The 21,381-nt window shown below is 33.6% G+C and overlaps 1 protein-coding gene and 1 non-coding gene across 2 annotated transcripts in view; one reads left to right on the top strand and one right to left on the bottom strand.

The window, feature by feature from the left end:
- The window catches only part of KIFAP3 (kinesin associated protein 3), a 155,873-nt gene that overhangs the window by 48,660 nt on the left and 85,832 nt on the right, over positions 1–21,381 (bottom strand). Inside the window, exons 12-16 of the mRNA XM_043484947.1 lie at positions 7,449–7,557; positions 6,131–6,243; positions 5,521–5,686; positions 4,773–4,898; positions 894–992 (exon numbers count right to left, since the gene is read on the bottom strand). Of these exons, the coding sequence (XP_043340882.1) occupies positions 894–992; positions 4,773–4,898; positions 5,521–5,686; positions 6,131–6,243; positions 7,449–7,557 (613 nt within the window). The remainder of the gene's footprint in view (positions 1–893; positions 993–4,772; positions 4,899–5,520; positions 5,687–6,130; positions 6,244–7,448; positions 7,558–21,381) is intronic.
- Positions 9,596–9,702, top strand: LOC122452680. The gene has a single exon (XR_006272828.1). It is a non-coding gene; the product is annotated as a U6 spliceosomal RNA (small nuclear RNA).

Below are 21,381 nucleotides of genomic sequence, written 5' to 3'. Positions count from 1 at the left end.
AAAACTTCCCTAAGATTAGAAAATAGACAAAGTACAAACACTGTATTTGCATACTTAGAAAAATCAAGCAAGGGTGATGAATACCAACTCAAATTCTAATAAAACTATAGTGGCTATAAAGTGGCTTAAACAAAACCCAGAAACATCCTTTGGTCTTCCTGGCAGAAAGATCAAGTCACTTATAAGAGAAAGGAAAGTAAATTGTCCTTAGACTTTATGAGAGATAATTAGTAGACTACAGACTTCTCATTGGCAGCAATTAAAGGTGGAAAAATACCTTCAAATTGATGAGGAAAACAATGGGCAATCTAGAAATTTCATATTCTGCCAAATTATATTTAAAGAGGACAAACTAGTTATTTTCAGATACAGATGCATTTTATTACTATAGATGTTCACTAAGCAGTATAAGAGAATGTAATCAATTAAGAAAGAAAATCAATGTAGAGAAACAGAGGAACTGAATTCAGGAAAAAACAGCAAATGATAAAATACATGCATTAACATACCATGCGTGTGTGCTAAGTGGCTTCAGTCGTGTCCCCCTCTTTGCGACCCTATGAACTGCAGCCTGCCAGGCTTCTCTGTCCCTGGGATTCTCCAGGCAAGAATACTGGAGTGGGTTTAACATACCATAAATCCTAAATAAACACTGGCTTTTATAAAGCAATAATCAAAATAATAGTTAATTTTAAAATGTTATAAAAAGAAAAGGAATGTATAAACAACAGTATGGGAAAAGGGAAGGATAAATAAAGAAAACTTAAATCAAGATAGAAACCTCAATGAATCTAAAAGAGGCAGTAAAGAAAGTTATAATTTCCAATACCAAAAAATGTATCTTTTCTGAATATGTGAAGTGTCATTACTTATGATGAACACTGAAAGGATACGTGTTTCCTTGATTATGACATCTCTTGTGGCTTGATGGAAAACCATTTGGTAGAAGACATAAATTATCTGACACACAAATTCATCATCTTCTTGTTGAGCTAAAAGGCAACAGAAAACTTCAAATAAAAATACTAAGTTATATACAAAACTGAAAAACATTGAGGGGAAAAAGTGGGGAACAAGAAAAACCAAAGGTAACAAGGAGACAGGTAAAGGACAGTTAGTTTAAATTATTTAATATATATGGCTGCCATACATCATTTATGTCTTAAATGTTTTTTTCTAAATTACATGATGATCAGTCAAAAATTTCATAATGATATATTTTCATAAGTTTTACTAAGTTTGAGTGTTGTTAAACTAAATAAGTTATGACTTTGTAAAACAAAAATAAAAAATAGGATTTTGAAGAGAGAAATTATATCATCTCTGAGTCCAAACCAAACTATTTGAGACTGTTCATCTCAAAAGGCTGTATCTAGGAAGAAATGAGAAACAAGATAGGTTTAAGAGAATAGTAACAGTGCTTTAATAGTAATTTTTGCTACATTGACACCAAGTATAAAGAAATTCATTAAATTAACCTCTAAGTCTCTAATGTGAAATGGCAAAACTTACCACCACTTGTGGGGAGGTTTTTTTGGTCCCTCATAAAAATTCTTCAGATAATTTTAATTTGTAAAATAAATCTTGTTCTATTTTGTCTCTACAATGTTGAACTCACAGGACAAAAATGGTTCTTAAAAAAAAAATCACACCCTCTAAATTCTAGGTGTCTGGTAGAAATTAGATTATTATAAACAGGTTTTTTCTTCATTGAATAATGTTAACAAAATTAAACTTCAATTATTGGCATGAAGCAATCAAGTAACTTTAGCTCCACTCTAATTATACTAGTAAAAAGAATGTTATGTACTCATACAAACTAAGAAACGGTTATTACCATAAGAAGATGACTTTAACAGAATTAATATTATGTAATGGCAAAGGCAAATACTCACAGAAATAACAATTTATAGGTACTGGCTATGAAATTTGATTTACTAGTAGTTTGACCTCAACTCTTGGCAACAGTTCAGTGATATCTGTTAGACAAATATTTACAGGTCAACAGAGCATCTGACTAGTTGGGTGAAATAAACTGTGATTCCTTCAAAGTCCAGCCATTCCAAATAATTTTCCTTACTAATTTACCAAAGTACCACTCAGACTATTTGGGTTAAAATTTTATTAATTACTCTGTTGGCATACAATGTTCCCTCACTTAACCCTAAGGGTTTTAATTTTCAAAATCCATTTATTTCCAAAAAATATTAGTATACAGCCTCTGCCTATGATAACATGTTAGAGAACATCAACATATGGTAAAACACTGAGCTGGCTCTGTTATCTTATCTCTCAGTCATAATCAATATGAGACAGCAATTTAAGGACCCAGGTCATTTTGTTTCAACTTTCTCCAGCTCACTACAAAATCCTCATTCTCATTATGACAACTACATAGTCTTTAGTTTCACCTCCCAATTACCTAGCCTTTCAATTACTTCTAACATGAAAACTCCTGGCTGTGAGAAGATTGTACCAAAGCAAATCCATACATATTACTTGTAGAAATACTTCAAATATGGAGGCACCATCTCTAGATGATCATTAAAAATGATTATGTAAAAGAATTTACAAATCAAACTTTTCAAGATTTAGAAGAGAAAACTGGGCAAAAGAATAAATAGGCACCTCACTTTATCTGCTGTATCTAACAGTCAATAAACACAAATAGATACTAATTTCATTAATTATTGTTAGTCCTTCAGTTGTGTCCGACTGTTTGTGACCCCATGGACTGTGTAGCCCACCAGGCCCCTCTGTCCATGGAATTCTCCAGGCAAGAATACTGGAGTGGGTTGCCATTTCCTTCTCCACATTAATTATTAGGAAGGGCAAATTAAGGTCACAATGCACTACCACTATGGAGGCTATAATTAAAGAGGCTGGATGCTGAAATACACTGGTGATGTAGAATGACTGGAACTTTTGTACATTGCTAGAGGGACTGAAAATTGGCACAACTACTTTTTGGCATTATTTTTAGTCAAATATATGCATACTCTCTCTACTCCTAAGTATGTGTCTAATAGAAATGAGTAAATATGTTCACTAAATGAAACCTTTAAGAATGTTTACAGAAGCATTACTTATAAAAGCCCCTTTCTCTTAAAAAACAAACAGAAAACCCACTCTACTATGAACAAATAGTTAGAAAGGAAAAATAGTAGTGTATTTATTTACAAAGCAATAAATGGAAACACTTCAGTACACAGCAAAGATGAATCTCACAGTTATAACACAGGGCAAAATAAACTAGATTCTCTTTCTAAAAGGTTGAAAACTAAGCAAAATTCATCTATGGGTGATAAGAGGAAAAACAGAACTGCTCTGGAGAAGGTAGCAGTGACTGGGACGTGGCAGAAGAGGGATTTCTAGGGTGCTGGTAATAATTCATTTCCTTATACGAGTGGGAATAACATGAGAACCCTCACTTTAAAAATGTTCTACATATACCTGTAACTTGTGTGTTTTTCTTTATAAACACTTCAAAAAAAGACTATTAAAATAATATAAAATACATATATATTATATCTGGTACAGGAAAGACTGAGATTAGAGAGTCTTTTTAAGCTTTCCATATTAGTATATTTAACTTCTATACTAATTAGCTACTTTTAATGTAAATCTGCTATGGGCCAAAGTGCACCCCTCCAAAATTCATATGTTGAAGCCCCAAACCCAAATGTGACTATATTCAGAGACAGGGCTAGAAGGAAGTAATTAAGGTTAAATGAGGTCATAAAGCTGGGGTCCTAATCCTATAAGATTAGTAACCTTATAAGAAGGGATAGCAGAGCACTTGTGTATGCTTGCGCTTTCTCTTGCTCCCTCTCTCCGCCCAACTGCCCCCACCATATGAGGATGTTAGGATATAACAAGATGGCCTTGTGTAAGCCAAAAAGAAAGACCTCACCAGGAATCAAATTGGCTGGCACCTCAATAGACTTCCCAACCTCCAGAAATATGAGAAAATGTATTTTGGTTGTTTAAGCCACCCAGTCTGTGATCTTTTATTATGGCAGTCTGAGCAGACTAATAAAACAAGTTCTCTAGAACTTGGCCCTAATAAAATATATTTAGAGTCAGACAAATTTTGTATGAAGTGGCAAACGATGAATCTGGGTCCTTAAGAGCAAAATAAAGGTAAGGGAAGACTATCTAGAACTCCTAGCCTATATTGTAATCCTAGCCAATGTGGCTAACTAAATTTATTTAAATTTTATTTAAAATCCAGGTTCTCAGTCCCAATGGCCACATTTCAAGTATTGAATAGCCACATGTATTGGACAGTGCAGATAGAGAATATTTTCTTCATTGCAGAAAGTTTAGAGGCCAACACTATATATGGATCCAGGAAGGAATATGGTGATTTGAATTAGCTTCCTAATAAACCTTTCTGATTAGAAATCAAGTTATTATAAGGGTTTGTGCAAGAAAAGTGGTATAATTCAACCAAGACAAAGCTCAACAGAAAGAATAAATGGCAGAATAATTAGCTGTTCAAGGTTGATAAGAGCAAGGTAGTTATCTATAAAATTGGTCCTCAATCACTTTATAGGGACATTCTCAACCTTGCAACCTAAAGCTATTTGGTATTATGCTATCTAATTCTAGTATAATGTATATTTAATTCATTTTGCTAACTATATAATTGAAGTGGCTATAAGATGACCAATGCAACAAGACATTTATTTATATATTTATTTAATATATTATCACTGCAGATAATGGGTTTATATATTAGCATAAAAATAAGATAAATTATAATTTACCATTTAGCAACTCAATGAGTGCAGGGATTACCCCAGATTTGGCTAGCAATGCAGCACAAGAGTCATCCATAGATACAGTTCCAATCATTATAACCACTTCTAAAACAAGGTCATCTTCTGCAGCACCTGTGAAGAGAACATCACAGAAAGTTTTCATTGAAATGCCCTGATACAAATCCTTTTATATTTCTAAGATTCCAATTCACAGAAAAGATACTGAAAGCTATTAATCAGTTTTTATGAACCTTTAACATGTGTACAAATTTTTCCTTTTCCCAAAGTTCCATGTTCAGAGAATTCCATTCCACAATGACAGTTTGTGGTTTCTGGAGTAGTAGAAAGGTGGTATTGTATTTTCAATAAGTCTTTGGAAATATAAATGAATGACAATGTAAACACAGAAAATAGAAGAGTCATTTCAATGCCTCAAAGAACTTTGTGTGTGCATGTAAACTCATGTAGAGCAGGATGGTTATTTGGTAATTTAAAACAGGCAGGATAAAAAAATAGTAAGGCAGGATAGGAAAGGGAAACTAATATTAAGAAAACATATTGTTAGGGAAAAAAAGTATATACATATAAGAGGAGAACTAGTGACTGCTTTTCTGGGAGAAAGAAATTAGAAGTAGGGCAAGAACTAGAGGCCTGGGAATGTAGTATAATAATGGTCACAAAATACTGCTCTAGCAGCTTTACCCACAAAAGAGAGAAATAATGATTATGCAGAAGTGAAATACTTAGCACAGACCTGGTTTTAGTTTATCCTTGAGGTATGGAACCAGCTTATACTCCTTAAGAACCAACTCCCAGTCTAAGTCTGGAATGGTCAAATTTGCAAGAGTTCCTAAACATTCAATCACAAACTCCTCCTCTTCATCATTAGAGATCTGAGCAGCAAGATCCCCAACATAATCCTGAATAAAACAAAATTTAATATAAACTTAAAATATTTCTACAGAAGAACTAACCTAATAATTTAATGCACAGGAAGAAAAAGTATCAAATGTGATTCTCTTGTTTTAATTGTTGTTCTTCAATCGCTCAATCATGTCCGACTCTTTGCAACCCCATGGACTGCTAACTTGCTAAGGGAGTCTATGGAATTGGCTTAAGAGACGAAAAGTGGAGTGAGGTTGAAAAGGTTAGGGACAGGGATCATAAAACAAAAACAGTATTAAAACTTAGGTTGAAATCTGTAGGAGCTAAACTTCCAAGGAAGTTGATAACAAGAAGAACCAACTTGGGTCATGAATTAATATTTGACAGGAGTTAAGGAAGAGTTATATTTCCAAACACAGCACTTTAAAACTTCAGTTCCAGATTATTTTAATAGACAGAAAGCCAAAGACAACACTTACAATAAATAAATTTTTAGTTGGTCCATCATGCTGGGAAATGTTCCTAATCATTTTCATCAGCAATGGATCCTTGAACTTCAGAGCCCTCTTCATGAGCATCTTCAGCCCATTTCCTGATAATAATAACAGAGAAATTCCCCAATAAAATTAAGGTTCATTTGAATTTAATGATCTTTAATATTTTCAGCTCTCAAGAAAACCCAATATACACACAGAAAATACATAAATTTTATAGAATCTATTAATTTTAATAAATGTATGCCTCTCTATAATTCATATATTATATCAAGACAGAGTATTTCCATTCACTGCAGAAAGTACCCTTGTGCTTAGCTGATCTCCCCAATACAATTACTTTTCTTCTTTTCTCCTCCTCTTATTCCTCTTTTTTGTATTTTCTTTTTAAACACAGATTTTGCCTCTTCTAGAATATCACATAAATGGAAACACAGGATGTATATGAAATGTGTACCAACCACAAATTTGTAAAATATAAATACTTTTTGATCCATAAAAATAGTATTTCCAGGAATTTATCCTAAGAATATAAAAATGGAAACATGAAAGATTCAGAGAAAGAAAAATTACTGCAGCATTGTCTGTAATAGAAAAGAAGTGGCACAAACTATCCAAACAGCAGATTAAACTACGGAAAATCCTTTAATGAGCTATTTTTTCAGCTACTGGCAATTACATTTTATAAAAGTATTTAATCACATGGAAAGATATTCAGATATTATTAACTTTAAAACACATGTCACCAAATATACAGAATCCCATTTTAACTTACAATATGCAGAAGCACTGTACCAAAGTTTTATCTATGACTATCTCTGGATAGTGGAAATAAAATTTTTTATTTTTCCCTATTTGCTAGTTTGTACTTTTTGATAATTTACACGTATACTTTTCAAATAAGTAAAAACTACTGAGCAAACTCTGAAATACCAAAATGCATGACAAATCATTTTACAAAGATATTACAGAAACAAATAGCTAATACATTTGTACTGCACCATTTTACACTGTAACAGACTGCTTTACAAATAAGAAGTTTTGTTTCTCCTAGAAAATATTTTTAAAAATCAAATTTCAATTAAGGGTAACTGACAAAACAGTGTATAAAATGTTACTAGAGAGTAAGTCTGCTCATGATGTAAGAATATTTATGAGTCTGGTGTTTAAGGATTTGGGCTATATTTTTTTAAATTACAGAAAGATGTAATTCACATATTTATTATAACTCTTAATTCCTTATTATCTATCATTTGCCATTGGCATATAATAGAGATTATCCATGAAGCTCAAAGGCACTAACCTTCACAGATAAGCTGTACATTCCTTTTGTTAGCAGCAAGATTAATGCAGAAAGAAATGAGTTCCAAGTCAATTCGTTCATCTGAACACTCAAAGAGCATCTTCATTAACTAGCAAGAAGCACAAGACATATTTCATTCAAAACACCCCTGAACACATGTAAAACATAGGCAATGCTTAATCACAGTATATTATAGAATGTATGTTGGAAATAATACAATTACATTTTCAACATAGAGTAGGCTTTTCCTACTGAATACCTTAGTGAACTATTAGATGCTCAGTATTAAATACAAGCTCCCAAGTACAGTGGAGAATGTAACAGAAATATTAAAGATTTTGCTTTAAAGGAACTTAAAATATTGTGGGGAAGTAGAGACTCTGAGCAAAGAAAACAGCTTGTGCAATGGTTATAAGGCAGGAAAAAATGTCATTCTTCTGAAGAATTAAAAGAAAGCAAACATGGTTGGAGTGAGGGAAACAGTGATAAGAGATAAGAAGGTAAAAGCCAGAAAATGCAGGGTCTTGAAGTACATGTTGAGGATTTGGGGCTTCATCCTAAGGAAAATGGGAAGATGTTAAAGGCTTCCAAATAAGGAAAGTGTCAGAATAAGATTTATGTTTCAAGAAGATCTGACCAGTATATAAAACAGGCTGAAATAGTCTAAGAAAATGTGGTAAGACCATTTAAAGGGCTAGCAGAAAAGTCCAGGTATGGTGATGGCTGCTTGGATTGGGTAGAGTAGTAAGGTTAGAGATAACAAGGACAGCTCAGAGATATATTTAGGAAAGACAATCAAACAGGATTTAATAATTGACTGGATGTTGGCATTAAGGGAGAAGAAGAAACGAAGATGACTCCCAGTTTTATATCCTGAACAACACGAAAAATGGTGCCAATGCTTACCCAGAGACAGAAACTAGAATAGGAGAAAACCTCAAAGGGAAGACAGTAATTGTGGCTTTTGGATATGTTGAATTTAAGCTGCCTATGTGACAGTCTAGTGCAGATAGTCAATAAAAGTTATAAACACAATTTTAGAAGACATGTTCAGACTGAACGTATGATTTTAGGAACTGTCATTTACGGTTGATAACTGAACTTGCAAGGTCTGACCCAATCATCTGGGAATGTACATAAAATAAGGAAGAACTCTACTTAATAAGAGAAAGAAAGATGGGTATGGGAAGCAGCAGACAGAAAAAAAGGAAGGAAAGGATATGCTACTTATGTCATTTAGCTATATCTACATTTGTCATGATAAGAGGTCATTGCTATATAATAAAGGAGAAATGACAAATCTTATGCCATACTTTTGAGAAGCTAGTCTTCTATTACTGGCAAATAGTAAATTGACTCAATGCATATTATATAAAGATATTTTTCTCTTAGTCAAATTGTTAACAATATATGGATGTTAATCCTAAAATTTATAACCTACAATTTTCTTATGTTTTATCTCGAGGCAATACCTTTAAGATCAACATGTCTTTGTTGATGGGTTAGACCTTATTCTGTTAAATCTTGTGGTTATTCTCTATGTTAGTTCCAAATAACATCTAAGTTTCAAAAAGGATACATAGTCAACATATCATGTGTCTGTAAAAATTAATCTTACTTTTATATACTAGCAATGAATTAAAAACACAAATCCACTTACAGCTGCTCCAAAAAATCCTTTGATATCACTCTAACAAAACGACATGTATACGTGTGTGTACGCGCATGTGTGCTGTCATTTCAGTCTTGTCCCACTCTTTGTGACCCTATGGAGCCCGCCAGGCTCCGCAGGCCATGGGATCCATCAGGCCAGAATATTAGCATGGGTTGCCATGCCCTCCTCTGGGGATCTTCCCGACCTAGGGATCAAACCCTTGTCTCTTGCACTGCAGGTGGATTCTTCACAGCTAAGCCACTGGGGAAGCCCATGTATGTATGTATGTATGTGTGTGTATGTGTTTGTGTGTGTAAAATTCATTTATTTGCTGTGAACTACAAAAACACTATAGCCGGTAAATGGTTAGTATGTATCATGCCTTTCCTCAGAGAGCACCTCTTTAACACAAATATTGCCGCTAGTGGAATCTTTCATCACTAACACTTAAAAATGCTGCAGAACAACAACAAAAAAATCTATGGCATAGATCGTGCTCGCTTCCGCAGCACATATACTAAAATTGGAACGATACAGAGAAGATTAGCATGGCCCCTGCGCAAGGATGACACGCAAATTCGTGAAGCGTTCCATATTTTTTTGACCTTGTGAAGCAGGGGGCCACAAACTATGAACTAGAAACTGTGCTTGTAAATAAAGCTTTATTGGTGCAAAAAAAAAAAAAATCTATGGCATAGATAAAACAATCCTAAATTACTGGATATACATTTAACAGATTTTGCTACCTATGTATTAACTATCAATTAAAATTAAATTATAAATTAATAAAAATGTAGATGACAGTACTGTAAATATATACAGTATGTTTTTCATACTATAATTAAAAACCTACTATATATAGATTTCTTTCAAACTTCTCCTGATATAAGAAGCTTTTTAAAAATAACACAAGTCTGTTTGTTACATCAAGGTAACACTTAAACAAGGCAAGCTGTGTTGTTATTTACTTGAAATTAATCTTGTAGTGTGAAACTTGCCCTTAAAAATGGCACTACAGGCTATTTGTTAGAAGCTGAGGGGTTCTGTTTTGCCTTGTTTTTGTAATTTCCATGTTAAGTTTTGTGGTGAAATATTCAGGAACTATCTTTTTAAAAAATGATGGTTTAAAACCTTATCCAACTACCCACATTCCCAAATCAAGACTAAATGTTAAAGAAACATATCATGATATAGGATTAGTTTTTCCCAGTGAGAGACACTTAAATTTTTTTTTTTTTTAATTTTTTTTTTTTTAAATTTTTTTATTAGTTGGAGGCTAATTGCTTCACAACATTTCAGTGGGTTTTGTCATACATTGATATGAATCAGCCATAGATTTACACTTATTCCCCATCCCGATCCCCCCTCCCATCTCCCTCTCCACCCGATTCCTCTGGGTCTTCCCAGTGCACCAGGCCGGAGCACTTGTCTCATGCATCCCACCTGGGCTGGTGATCTGTTTCACCATAGATAGTATACATGCTGTTCTTTTGAAACATCCCACCCTCACCTTCTCCCACAGAGTTCAAAAGTCTGTTCTGTATTTCTGTGTCTCTTTTTCCTGTTTTGCATATAGGGTTATCGTTACCATCTTTCTAAATTCCATATATATGTGTTAGTATACTGTAATGTCTTTATCTTTCTGGCTTACTTCACTCTGTATAATGGGCTCCAGTTTCATCATCTCATTAGAACTGATTCAAATGAATTCTTTTTAATGGCTGAGTAATATTCCATGGTGTATATGTACCACAGCTTCCTTATCCATTCATCTGCTGATGGGCATCTAGGTTGCTTCCATGTCCTGGCTATTATAAACAGTGCTGCGATGAACATTGGGGTGCACGTGTCTCTTTCAGATCTGGTTTCCTCAGTGTGTATGCCCAGAAGTGGGATTGCTGGGTCATATGGCAGTTCTATTTCCAGTTTTTTAAGAAATCTCCACACTGTTTTCCATAGTGGCTGTACTAGTTTGCATTCCCACCAACAGTGTAAGAGGGTTCCCTTTTCTCCACACCCTCTCCAGCATTTATTGCTTGTAGACTTTTGGATAGCAGCCATCCTGACTGGCGTGTAATGGTACCTCATTGTGGTTTTGATTTGCATTTCTCTGATAATGAGTGATGTTGAGCATCTTTTCATGTGTTTGTTAGCCATCTGTATGTCTTCTTTGGAGAATGTCTGTTTAGTTCTTTGGCCCATTTTTTGATTGGGTCATTTATTTTTCTGGAATTGAGCTGCAGGAGTTGCTTGTATATTTTTGAGATTAATCCTTTGTCTGTTTCTTCATTTGCTATTATTTTCTCCCAATCTGACGGCTGTCTTTTCACCTTACTTATAGTTTCCTTTGTAGTGCAAAAGCTTTTAAGTTTCATTAGATCCCATTTGTTTAGTTTTGCTTTTATTTCCAATATTCTGGGAGGTGGGTCATAGAGGATCTTGCTGTGATTTATGTCGGAGAGTGTTTTGCCTATGTTCTCCTCTAGGAGTTTTATAGTTTCTGGTCTTACATTTAGATCTTTAATCCATTTTGAGTTTATTTTTGTGTATGGTGTTAGAAAGTGTTCTAGTTTCATTCTTTTGCAAGTGGTTGACCAGTTTTCCCAGCACCACTTGTTAAAGAGGTTGTCTTTTTTCCATTGTATATCCTTGCCTCCTTTGTCAAAGATAAGGTGTCCATAGGTTCGTGGATTTATCTCTGGGCTTTCTATTCTGTTCCATTGGTCTATATTTCTGTCTTTGTGCCAGTACCACACTGTCTTGATGACTGTGGCTTTGTAGTAGAGTCTGAAGTCAGGCAGGTTGATTCCTCCAGTTCCATTCTTCTTTCTCAAGATTACTTTGGCTATTCGAGGTTTTTTGTATTTCCATACAAATTGTGAAATTATTTGTTCTAGTTCTGTGAAAATACCGTTGGTAGCTTGATAGGGATTGCATTGAATCTATAGATTGCTTTGGGTAGAATAGCCATTTTGACAATATTGATTCTTCCAATCCATGAACACGGTATGTTTCTCCATCTGTTTGTGTCCTCTTTGATTTCTTTCATCAGTGTTTTATAGTTTTCTATGTATAGGTCTTTTGTTTCTTTAGGTAGATATACTCCTAAGTATTTTATTCTTTTTGTTGCAATGGTGAATGGTATTGTTTCCTTAATTTCTCTTTCTGTTTTTTCATTGTTAGTATATAGGAATGCAAGGGATTTCTGTGTGTGAATTTTATATCCTGCAACTTTACTATATTCATTGATTAGCTCTAGTAATTTTCTGGTAGAGTCTTTAGGGTTTTCTATGTAGAGGATCATGTCATCTGCAAACAGTGAGAGTTTCACTTCTTCTTTTCCTATCTGGATTCCTTTTACTTCTTTTTCTGCTCTGATTGCTGTGGCCAAAACTTCCAACACTATGTTGAATAGTAGTGGTGAAAGTGGGCACCCTTGTCTTGTTCCTGATTTCAGGGGAAATGCTTTCAATTTTTCACCATTGAGGGTGATGCTTGCTGTGGGTTTGTCATATATAGCTTTTATTATGTTGAGGTATGTTCCTTCTATTCCTGCTTTTTGGAGAGTTTTAATCATAAATGAGTGCTGAATTTTGTCAAAGGCTTTCTCTGCATCTATTGAGATAATCATATGGTTTTTATCTTTCAATTTGTTAATGTGGTGTATTACACTGATTGATTTGCAGATATTAAAGAATCCTTGCATTCCTGGGATAAAGCCCACTTGGTCATGGTGTATGATTTTTTTAATATGTTGTTGGATTCTGTTTGCTAGAATTTTGTTAAGGATTTTTGCATCTATGTTCATCAGTGATATTGGCCTGTAGTTTTCTTTTTTTGTGGCATCTTTGTCTGGTTTTGGAATTAGGGTGATGGTAGCCTCATAGAATGAGTTTGGAAGCTTACCTTCATCTGCAATTTTCTGGAAGAGTTTGAGTAAGATAGGTGTTAGCTCTTCTCTAAATTTTTGGTAGAATTCAGCTGTGAAGCCATCTGGTCCTGGGCTTTTGTTTGCTGGAAGATTTTTGATTACAGTTTCGATTTCCTTGCCTGTGATGGGTCTGTTAAGATCTTCTATTTCTTCCTGGTTCAGTTGACACTTAAATTTTAATTAAAGCCCTCACATTTTAAAATATTAATTTAGTTCAAACTCCACATGCAACATTGTCTTTAATTTGATTGTTACAACACTTCAAAAGTAAGGTAATTGCTAACAACTAGGAAATATTAAAACTAGATTTGTTCTGTTTTAACTATGTCCATTGTCATCTTTTACTAATTTAACAGGAAGGCACTAAAAGGGCTTCAGTCTTTGCAATGAAGAGGCAATAGTGTTCAATCAGACAAGTCCCATATTGAGTATCAGATACCAAAGACCCAGGACTGAAATCACTGTGTCTAGACTCTCTGGCACCTGACTTCACTTATTTACCAGTGACCAGAGGCCAACCCCCACAGCTCGCTATATTCACATACACCTCTACCACCACCACCCCCCTCCCCAAACATCTTTGAATGATTATGGCAGAACTTTGCATGCCTCAGGAATCTCTTCTGACTGGCTACTCCCTAACTCTGCTGTTTGAAGTGATGCTCTGGTTTCTGAACTTCAGCAGATAATGGCAGGCAGGAGCAAAGGGGGCTGTCAGAAAGGACGTTTACCAGCATTCAGCTAAAAAGAGGCATGTAGATCAAAGAGGGGCCAAATAGGACAACTGTGGTGGAAAACATGTGGATTACTATGAAGATTCTTGCACACTGTTCTAGGGTAAAATATTAAATAACACCATGACATCATTACCTAAACATGTACTTTGGCCATTCTATTACCAATAAATACTTTTTATAAGCATCTGGATGGCATTTGCACCTATTTAAACAAAACATGCATCTCAGAGGTCTAAATAACAATGAACTGTTAATGTGTACTCTTAACTATTATTAGAATACAACCATTAACTCCTGGTTATCCCCAAGTATGCTCACCTGAAACAATTCACCCACTGAGACCATTAAGATCATATATGAAGAAAGACTTGCCCTGACCCCCAAATTTTATAGAATACTGGAAGAGGAAAAAATTAGAATATATTGGATAATTAGAGGTAATAAAATACAAAAGAAGAAAAGCAACGTAATAGTGGAAGAAATTATGAGGCATGATGAATTTATAACACCTACTCTGAATGTTAAATAATTTACAAAAGTGAACTCTAATTATAGAGCATCTCAATCTATTTCCACCGAAGTCCAGCTCTTTAAGAATCAACAGAAAAAAAAAAAATCAATAGAATAATTTTTCCCCAAAAGACCATCATCATGCACCATATACAACCTCTTTAGGTTAATCTAGTTTATGAAATGCTGTTCTATGAGCAGTGTTAAGACACTGTTTATTTGGACTAATAAAATTCTGAAGAAATTTTAAAAAGTATAGTATAGGTTCCTTAAGTGTAAACACACTTAAGAAAAGGAGCATTTAAATTGGACTCTGAGTGGTTCCAAAATAGTGAGAACTATTTACTAATGGCATCTTGTTTTAGTACAGTGTTTCACAGTTTATAAAGTTTCTTTACATATATAGCTAATATAATTAAAGAATATGACCATACCACCTATTCTTTTTTGATTGCTGAAATGAATATGAATGACAATTTAATCACTGCTTTCCTACTCTCAGGCTTCCTATGTGGTTCAGTGGTAAAGAATCTGCCTGCCAATGCAGGAAATGCAGGTTTGATCTGTGGGTCCGATTCGTGAGTCGGGAAGATCCCTCGGATGAGGAAATGGCAACCCACTGCAGTATTCTGCCTGGAGAATCCCAAGGACAGAGGTGCCTGGCAGGCTACAGTCCATGGGGTTGCAAAGAGTTGGACACGACTGAGCAACTGAGCATGCAACATTCCTACTTTCAAAGTTATTTTAGGCTTGTCATTTGAAAAATTCATTTGCAATTCTTCACAATATTTACTACACAAAAATTAATGTGCATAATTTCAAAGTGAACAAAGTATTACATTAATTCTAACATATTTCAAAACCCAGATATATAGTTTTATTTAAGAAGAAGGTTAATCAGTTGCTGTCACAAATGAGTTTAAAGCTCTGCTAGTATTATAAACATTACTTTGAATAGTCAATATTTCTGAAAGGAGTATCTTTTTAATTTCTGAAGGAAGCTTGGAAATTTCAACATAATACCAAATTTTCTTTCTTTTATTTTACAATGTACTTTCATAATTGGCACTGGGTGGCAATTAAACCATGCCAATTTTTCCCCAATATGTCAAAGTTGAGCCTTATAAAGTACAAGTTATAGCCTGGATAGCACTTTAGGAACAAACATACTCTAGAGTATCATTTATTTTCTCAACTATGGCTTCATACTAAAAAGTTTCAGGATGTCTACAACATAATAACTTGAAGACACACTTTCACTATTCTTATCAGGGTTGAGCTTTTTAAAAACAGAATATAATAAATTAAAACCCCCAAACAATTACCACTGAATGAATTTTGGAAGATTTTGTTCATGAAATACAGACCATAAATGTTCTGAAAATCCCTCTGCAGAAATGTTTGATGTTAGAAAATTATCTGGCAAGGAAATATGCATGAATGCATGAATATGGCTCTTGAAAAGCTATGGGAGAATTTTCTACAAAGTCTTCAACTACAATAATATTAATGTCTCAAAAGAAATCTAAACAGACTTTTATTTCTGATTTATTGAAAACAGTTTTATATGTTATGCTTGAGATTATAAATTCTATGGTATAGAGAGAAGGGTTAAATAAAAATTTAACAAAAAACAAAATAAGTTTTCCATCTCTGTTTAGTTTACATTTCTCTTTTATTTAATGTCATTCTCTTTAAAATCTAATCTGGATGAAAACAATCAATTTAGACAAAAATATTTTTTTGTCACTGCTTTCCAATTTGTATGTTGTAGTCAATGAAGTTCTGACATTAAATGGGCTTGGAAAAGAATACCCTTTGAAACTGTGAAGGAAAACCTTTGGAACATATGGAGTGAGACTGTAGTAAATCACTTGTAATCTCCCTTCGACATGGCTACTCTTTTATTGAAAACTTGTTTGACAAAGAGTTTGATTACACTTTGCATCAGCTATAGTCTGACATGTGTTATCTCTGTAAGAAGCCTTGCCATGTTAGATAAAATATGCAGTATATTTGAAGGATGCCTACTTTCTGTAAACAAGCATAATTAGTTTATCCCCTGATTTAAAAGCCTAAGAAATTATCCTTGAGAGTTTATCAGCTTTTTAATTATATATGGATAAAGTATTAATATTTTGGAATCGCAAATTCAATTTTTAGAACTGTTTTATTAATTTGGGATGAATAGAAGGATTAATAAGAATTAATAAAAAGAAAAATTATGGTCTTATTTTTTACTACATATTAATCATTTGTCAATATAATACACATTTAATAATTTACATTAGGCTAATAAGGAATTACCTAGTAAGAGGCTTAAGAAGATTACTTTAATAAGCATAATTTACTATTCATATTCTTCTAAAGTATCTTTTAAAAGTGTTATATTTTTATTGTATATTATACATCCTGCAAGTTTCCTTTTATGTATTTATTTATGTTGGCTGTGCTGGGTCTTCACTGATGCACTGTATTTTCTCCGGTTGTGGGCACTGGGGGTTCCTCTCTAGTTGTGGTGAGTGGCTTCTCCCTGGGGTGGCGTGTCCTGTGGAGCATACGCCCTAGAGTGCACGAGCTCAGTAGCTGGGCTTCCCAGACTCTAGGGACAGGCTCAACAGTTCTGGCACAAGGGCTTAGTTGCTCCAAGGCATGTGGGATCTTCCTGGATCAGGGATCAAACCCATGTCTGTTCCATTGGCAGGCAGATTCTTTACCACTGACCAACCGGAGAATCCCTGCTTTCTCTACTTTAGAAAACCATATTATAAAAAATAATATTAAAAATCAGCCCAACTAGTATTCTGATCATCAGATAGTAATCAAATTAGTAGAGCTCAGTTTAATAAAAATTAATGGCACAATAGTGACTTTGAATGTAAATTCTCTAAGAGTAAAACCATATATGTATGTGGTTCAGTGGTAAACAACCTGCTTGTCAATGTAGGAGACATTCATTTGACCCTGAGTCGAGAAGAACTCCTGGAGAAGAAAACGGCAACCCACTTGAGTATTCTTGCCTGGAAATCTCATGGACAGGGGAGCCTAGCAGACTACAGTCCATGGGGTTGCAAAAAGAGTCAGAGACGACTTAGTGACTAAACAACAACAAGGAATCTCAACCCTTAGAGTCCATGAAAGAAAAATCACTAAACTTTTTGAAGACAAATAAACCTAACATATGAAATATACCAAACAACTGAGTTATTGCAAAAATCTTTCTTGAGAACAGTGCTATAAAAGAAAGCAGAAGTATTTTAATGAAGAATTTTTTCATCAGAGCATGCAAAGCATTCAAAACAGTCAACCACAAACAAAATTAAAGGGCAAATGACAAAGTTGGGAAATGTCTGTAATATGACAAGGAGTTAAAATAGTTATTATATATATAGATTTTATGTATTAGTCCCAAAATACTGACATGCCAATGGAAAAATTATCAATAGAAAAAGATTTATAACATGTCAACAATAAAAATGTGAAAAATGTTCAACCTCACCAATATTCACAGAAATGCAAATAAAAAAAACCCCAGACATTCCATTTTTAGAGAAATGATAGTATCTAGTGTTGTTAAAAATGAAATGATAGTTTGGAGAAATCAACTCATGTCTTCTTGGAAGGTAATTTGGCCATATTGTGTCAAATACACAAAATACCTTTTGACCTAGTAATTCTACTTTTAGGAATTAAAACTAAATAAAAAATCAAGATATGATTAAGCTTCTATATACTATGATTTTTACCCCACATTATTTCATTTGCTTACATATGTTTACTTACATCAGCTTTCATGGGATAAACTAGAAAGTTATTTTCATTTTTATACTGTCTGTACTTTCAGACTGTATATAACAAATTTATATTATTTTTAGGAGGAATTTTTAAAAGAAAAAAGCTATTTGACAAATCAAGAGAAGAAAGCAAAAAACACATTTTTTTAATGCTTTTTTAAGAAAACGCTTAAACCACTCACCTGTGGTATGCAGTCAGTATATGCAAACATTGATTTAAAGCGATCATCCATGCTTATATGGTAAAGAACACACATTGCTATTTGTTTGTAGTTTTCATTGCCTGGAAATAAGACATCATGGATATGGTGAGATTTTATATTATGCTATGCCTTGCATGCAATGACCACAAAGGAATTAATTTTTTGTATAACACACTCAAATTAATGCATTAAAACTTTTAAACTACAGAATCAATAAAAATCCTTATACAAATCCTAATTTAGAAGATATGAAATTTTTCTAATTTAGAAAAATATGAAAAATTTGAGCTTCCTATTTCAATTTCCCTGCTTGCCACAACTAGAGGAAAGCCTGCCCAGCCAGGAAGACCTAGCACAGCCAAAAGTTAGCTGAGCAAGCTCGGGGAGTTGGTGATGGACAGGGACGCCTGCGTGCTACAAGGAGGGGTTGCAAGGAGTTGGACACGACTGAGCAACTGAACTGGACTGATTTGAATTCCAAAGTCTGGAGCACACCAACTGTGAAATATCACTAAGTTCCAAGAAACTGCATGTATTTTACAAGACATACTTTTGGAAAAAGTTAATCACAAACTGAAGAATTAATTGTTCTCAGCAGCCCACTAAAATATATATTTGGCCACTGGCCTCCCTATCCCTCCTGTTTTATCAAAATATGTAATTAACACATTTCAGTGATAATGTACAATAAATATAGTAAACAAAAAAGTTTATTTAATGTCTATGAATCAGAAACTGGAAAAATAACATAAACGATAAAAAGTAGAACAGCATTTGCAACATTAAAAAAAAATGACTATAAATTGCTAAAGGGTATAATATAGACTAATAAGCATAGTCTAAGGATTGTCTTAGAACTTCGGGGTAAGATTCTCGTTTTATACACCTTGAAACTGAAAAAAGGAAAGTGAATCATATAGATTTGAAAAATAAAATGGAACTTGAATATGTCATTTAATCCTTCTACATGCTTTCATATACCATATTTTAAGGATCTTTATATGATCTCAAAGTCAGTGACAAAACTTGAGCTAGAAAAGTTGTTTTGCTAAAAAGTTTTATCCAAAAAATAATATTCTTTAAAAAATTTTTGGCTATATGAAAATCCTGGGAGATACTTGGAATTTTAAAAAAATCAAGTATGTACATAAATTTAATTATCAAGAAAATTTTAAATATATTCTAACAAGGAAGATAATTTCAGCACCATTATTCTTGTGTCTACTATAGTACAAAATTACTAAAATTTTTCAGATATTAGATATATCTTTGTAAGGTGGTTAGCAATTCTTAGAGGACATAAACTTTGGTATTCTTACAGGCTTAGTATATGTAATTTTCTCAAAAAATATCTGCTGATTGATTCTATTTTTAATATTTAAGAAGCAAGGTGACTATACTTAACAATTCTCCAGGCAAGAATACTAGACTGGGTTGCAATGCCCTTCTCCAGGCGATCTTCCCAACCCAAGGATTTACCTGGGTCTCTCGCATTGCAGCAGATTCTTTACTGTCTGAGCCACCAGAGAAGCTGTTATAGTTAACAATACTGTACTGTGTATTTGAAAGTTACCAAGAGAATGTATCTTAAAAGTTCTCACAACCAGAAAAAAAGTATTGTGTGAGGTGATAGATGTGGTAACTAACCTTACCTTACCTTACAGTGGTATAGTTAACTAACCTTATATCTAAACTTAACACATTTTACTATATATATACATATATACATATCAAGTTATCACCTTAAACTTACAATTGTTACATCAATTAGATTTCAATAAAGCTGGGAAAAAACACAATGTTATGTTTAAAAAAATCAGAGGCTAAAACTGAAAAAATAAGCACAAAGACGTCACCGGTTTTACAAGATCTTCAGATGTGACAGAGAAGTGTTTTAAGTAAAATTTCCAAGGGTCTTTCACAGGTAAATTTAAGAAATATAGTGAGCCTCTCTCTATCATCTTGTTTTCCTGGAGCTTATTATATGTTAGACAAAAATATATCATATGCTAAGAAAGAACAATGTGAATCTTCAAAACAGTCTGTCAAATCAATTTTGTCATCTTTATGTGTCAGATGGGGAACCTAACAGAGAAAAATACTTCCTACACAGCCATGCTAAGCAGCTGAACAGGGCTTTAAACACAGGTCTCTCTGACTCAAAAATCTTCACAGAGGTGAAGTTATATACACCAAAGGTATGTTACAATATCTCTCAAATAGTTTTGTATCATAAGGTGAAATGGTCTTTCAAGAGATATTACTAGCAGGTATAAAAGACTGACATACACTGACATATGATAGGATAAAGCACATTTTTAAAACAATTTTTAAAAATCAAGACTTTCGCATCTTTTTAAATTGTTTGGCTAGAGCCTATTTCCAGGGACTCTCAATATCAATGTAAAAATAACTTCTTGGCATAAAACAAAAACAGTAAAATCTAGCATATGCTTGTCAGATGAATACATACTAGTAAACACTTTCATCTTAACTAAAAATCTATGAATTCACTATACTCAACCACTTGGAATATGATATATGCAGAACCTACATTTGGAGGAAAATGTAATTCAAAAATTGTGAAATAACTCCAAGAAAGAGAAAAGTAGAGACTAACTGGGTATTCCCAACTTCATTATTCTGCTTGGGATGAGAGCAATCTAAACAGAAAAGACTTGGGTTTGCATGATATGCAGATTAAAAATGAAAAACTCCAACTTTCTTCCCTAGAGAGGAAAAGTATCTCTTAGGGTTTTGGTCAGACTATATATACTTTACAGTATTTAGCTTTTCATCTGGGGTTGAGATATTTAAAAATCTTTTTAAGGAAGTTCCAACAGTAAACTCAATATTCTGAAGGCACAATCTCTTTCCTTGCTATTCCAGTTTCTTTCTGTATGCTGTTCAGCTGTGGGTAGGTTCGAGTCCTACTTAGTTTTTACAAAATATTATTATTTTTCTCTATGTAATGGATTCACTGATAAGTGGGATTCTAAGTCACACAACTTAATAAATGGTAAAAGAAACAGAGAAATCAATATCCAAAATAAAAGATTCTTCAACATCAAAGTAAATCATCAAATATTAAAATTCAGAATGGC

This window comes from Cervus canadensis, chromosome 13 (genome assembly GCF_019320065.1).
Source record: "Cervus canadensis isolate Bull #8, Minnesota chromosome 13, ASM1932006v1, whole genome shotgun sequence".
Lineage (NCBI taxonomy): Eukaryota > Metazoa > Chordata > Mammalia > Artiodactyla > Cervidae > Cervus > Cervus canadensis.
The sequence above is the reverse complement of the archived record's forward strand: the minus strand, read 5'-3'. Positions and strand labels throughout refer to the sequence as shown.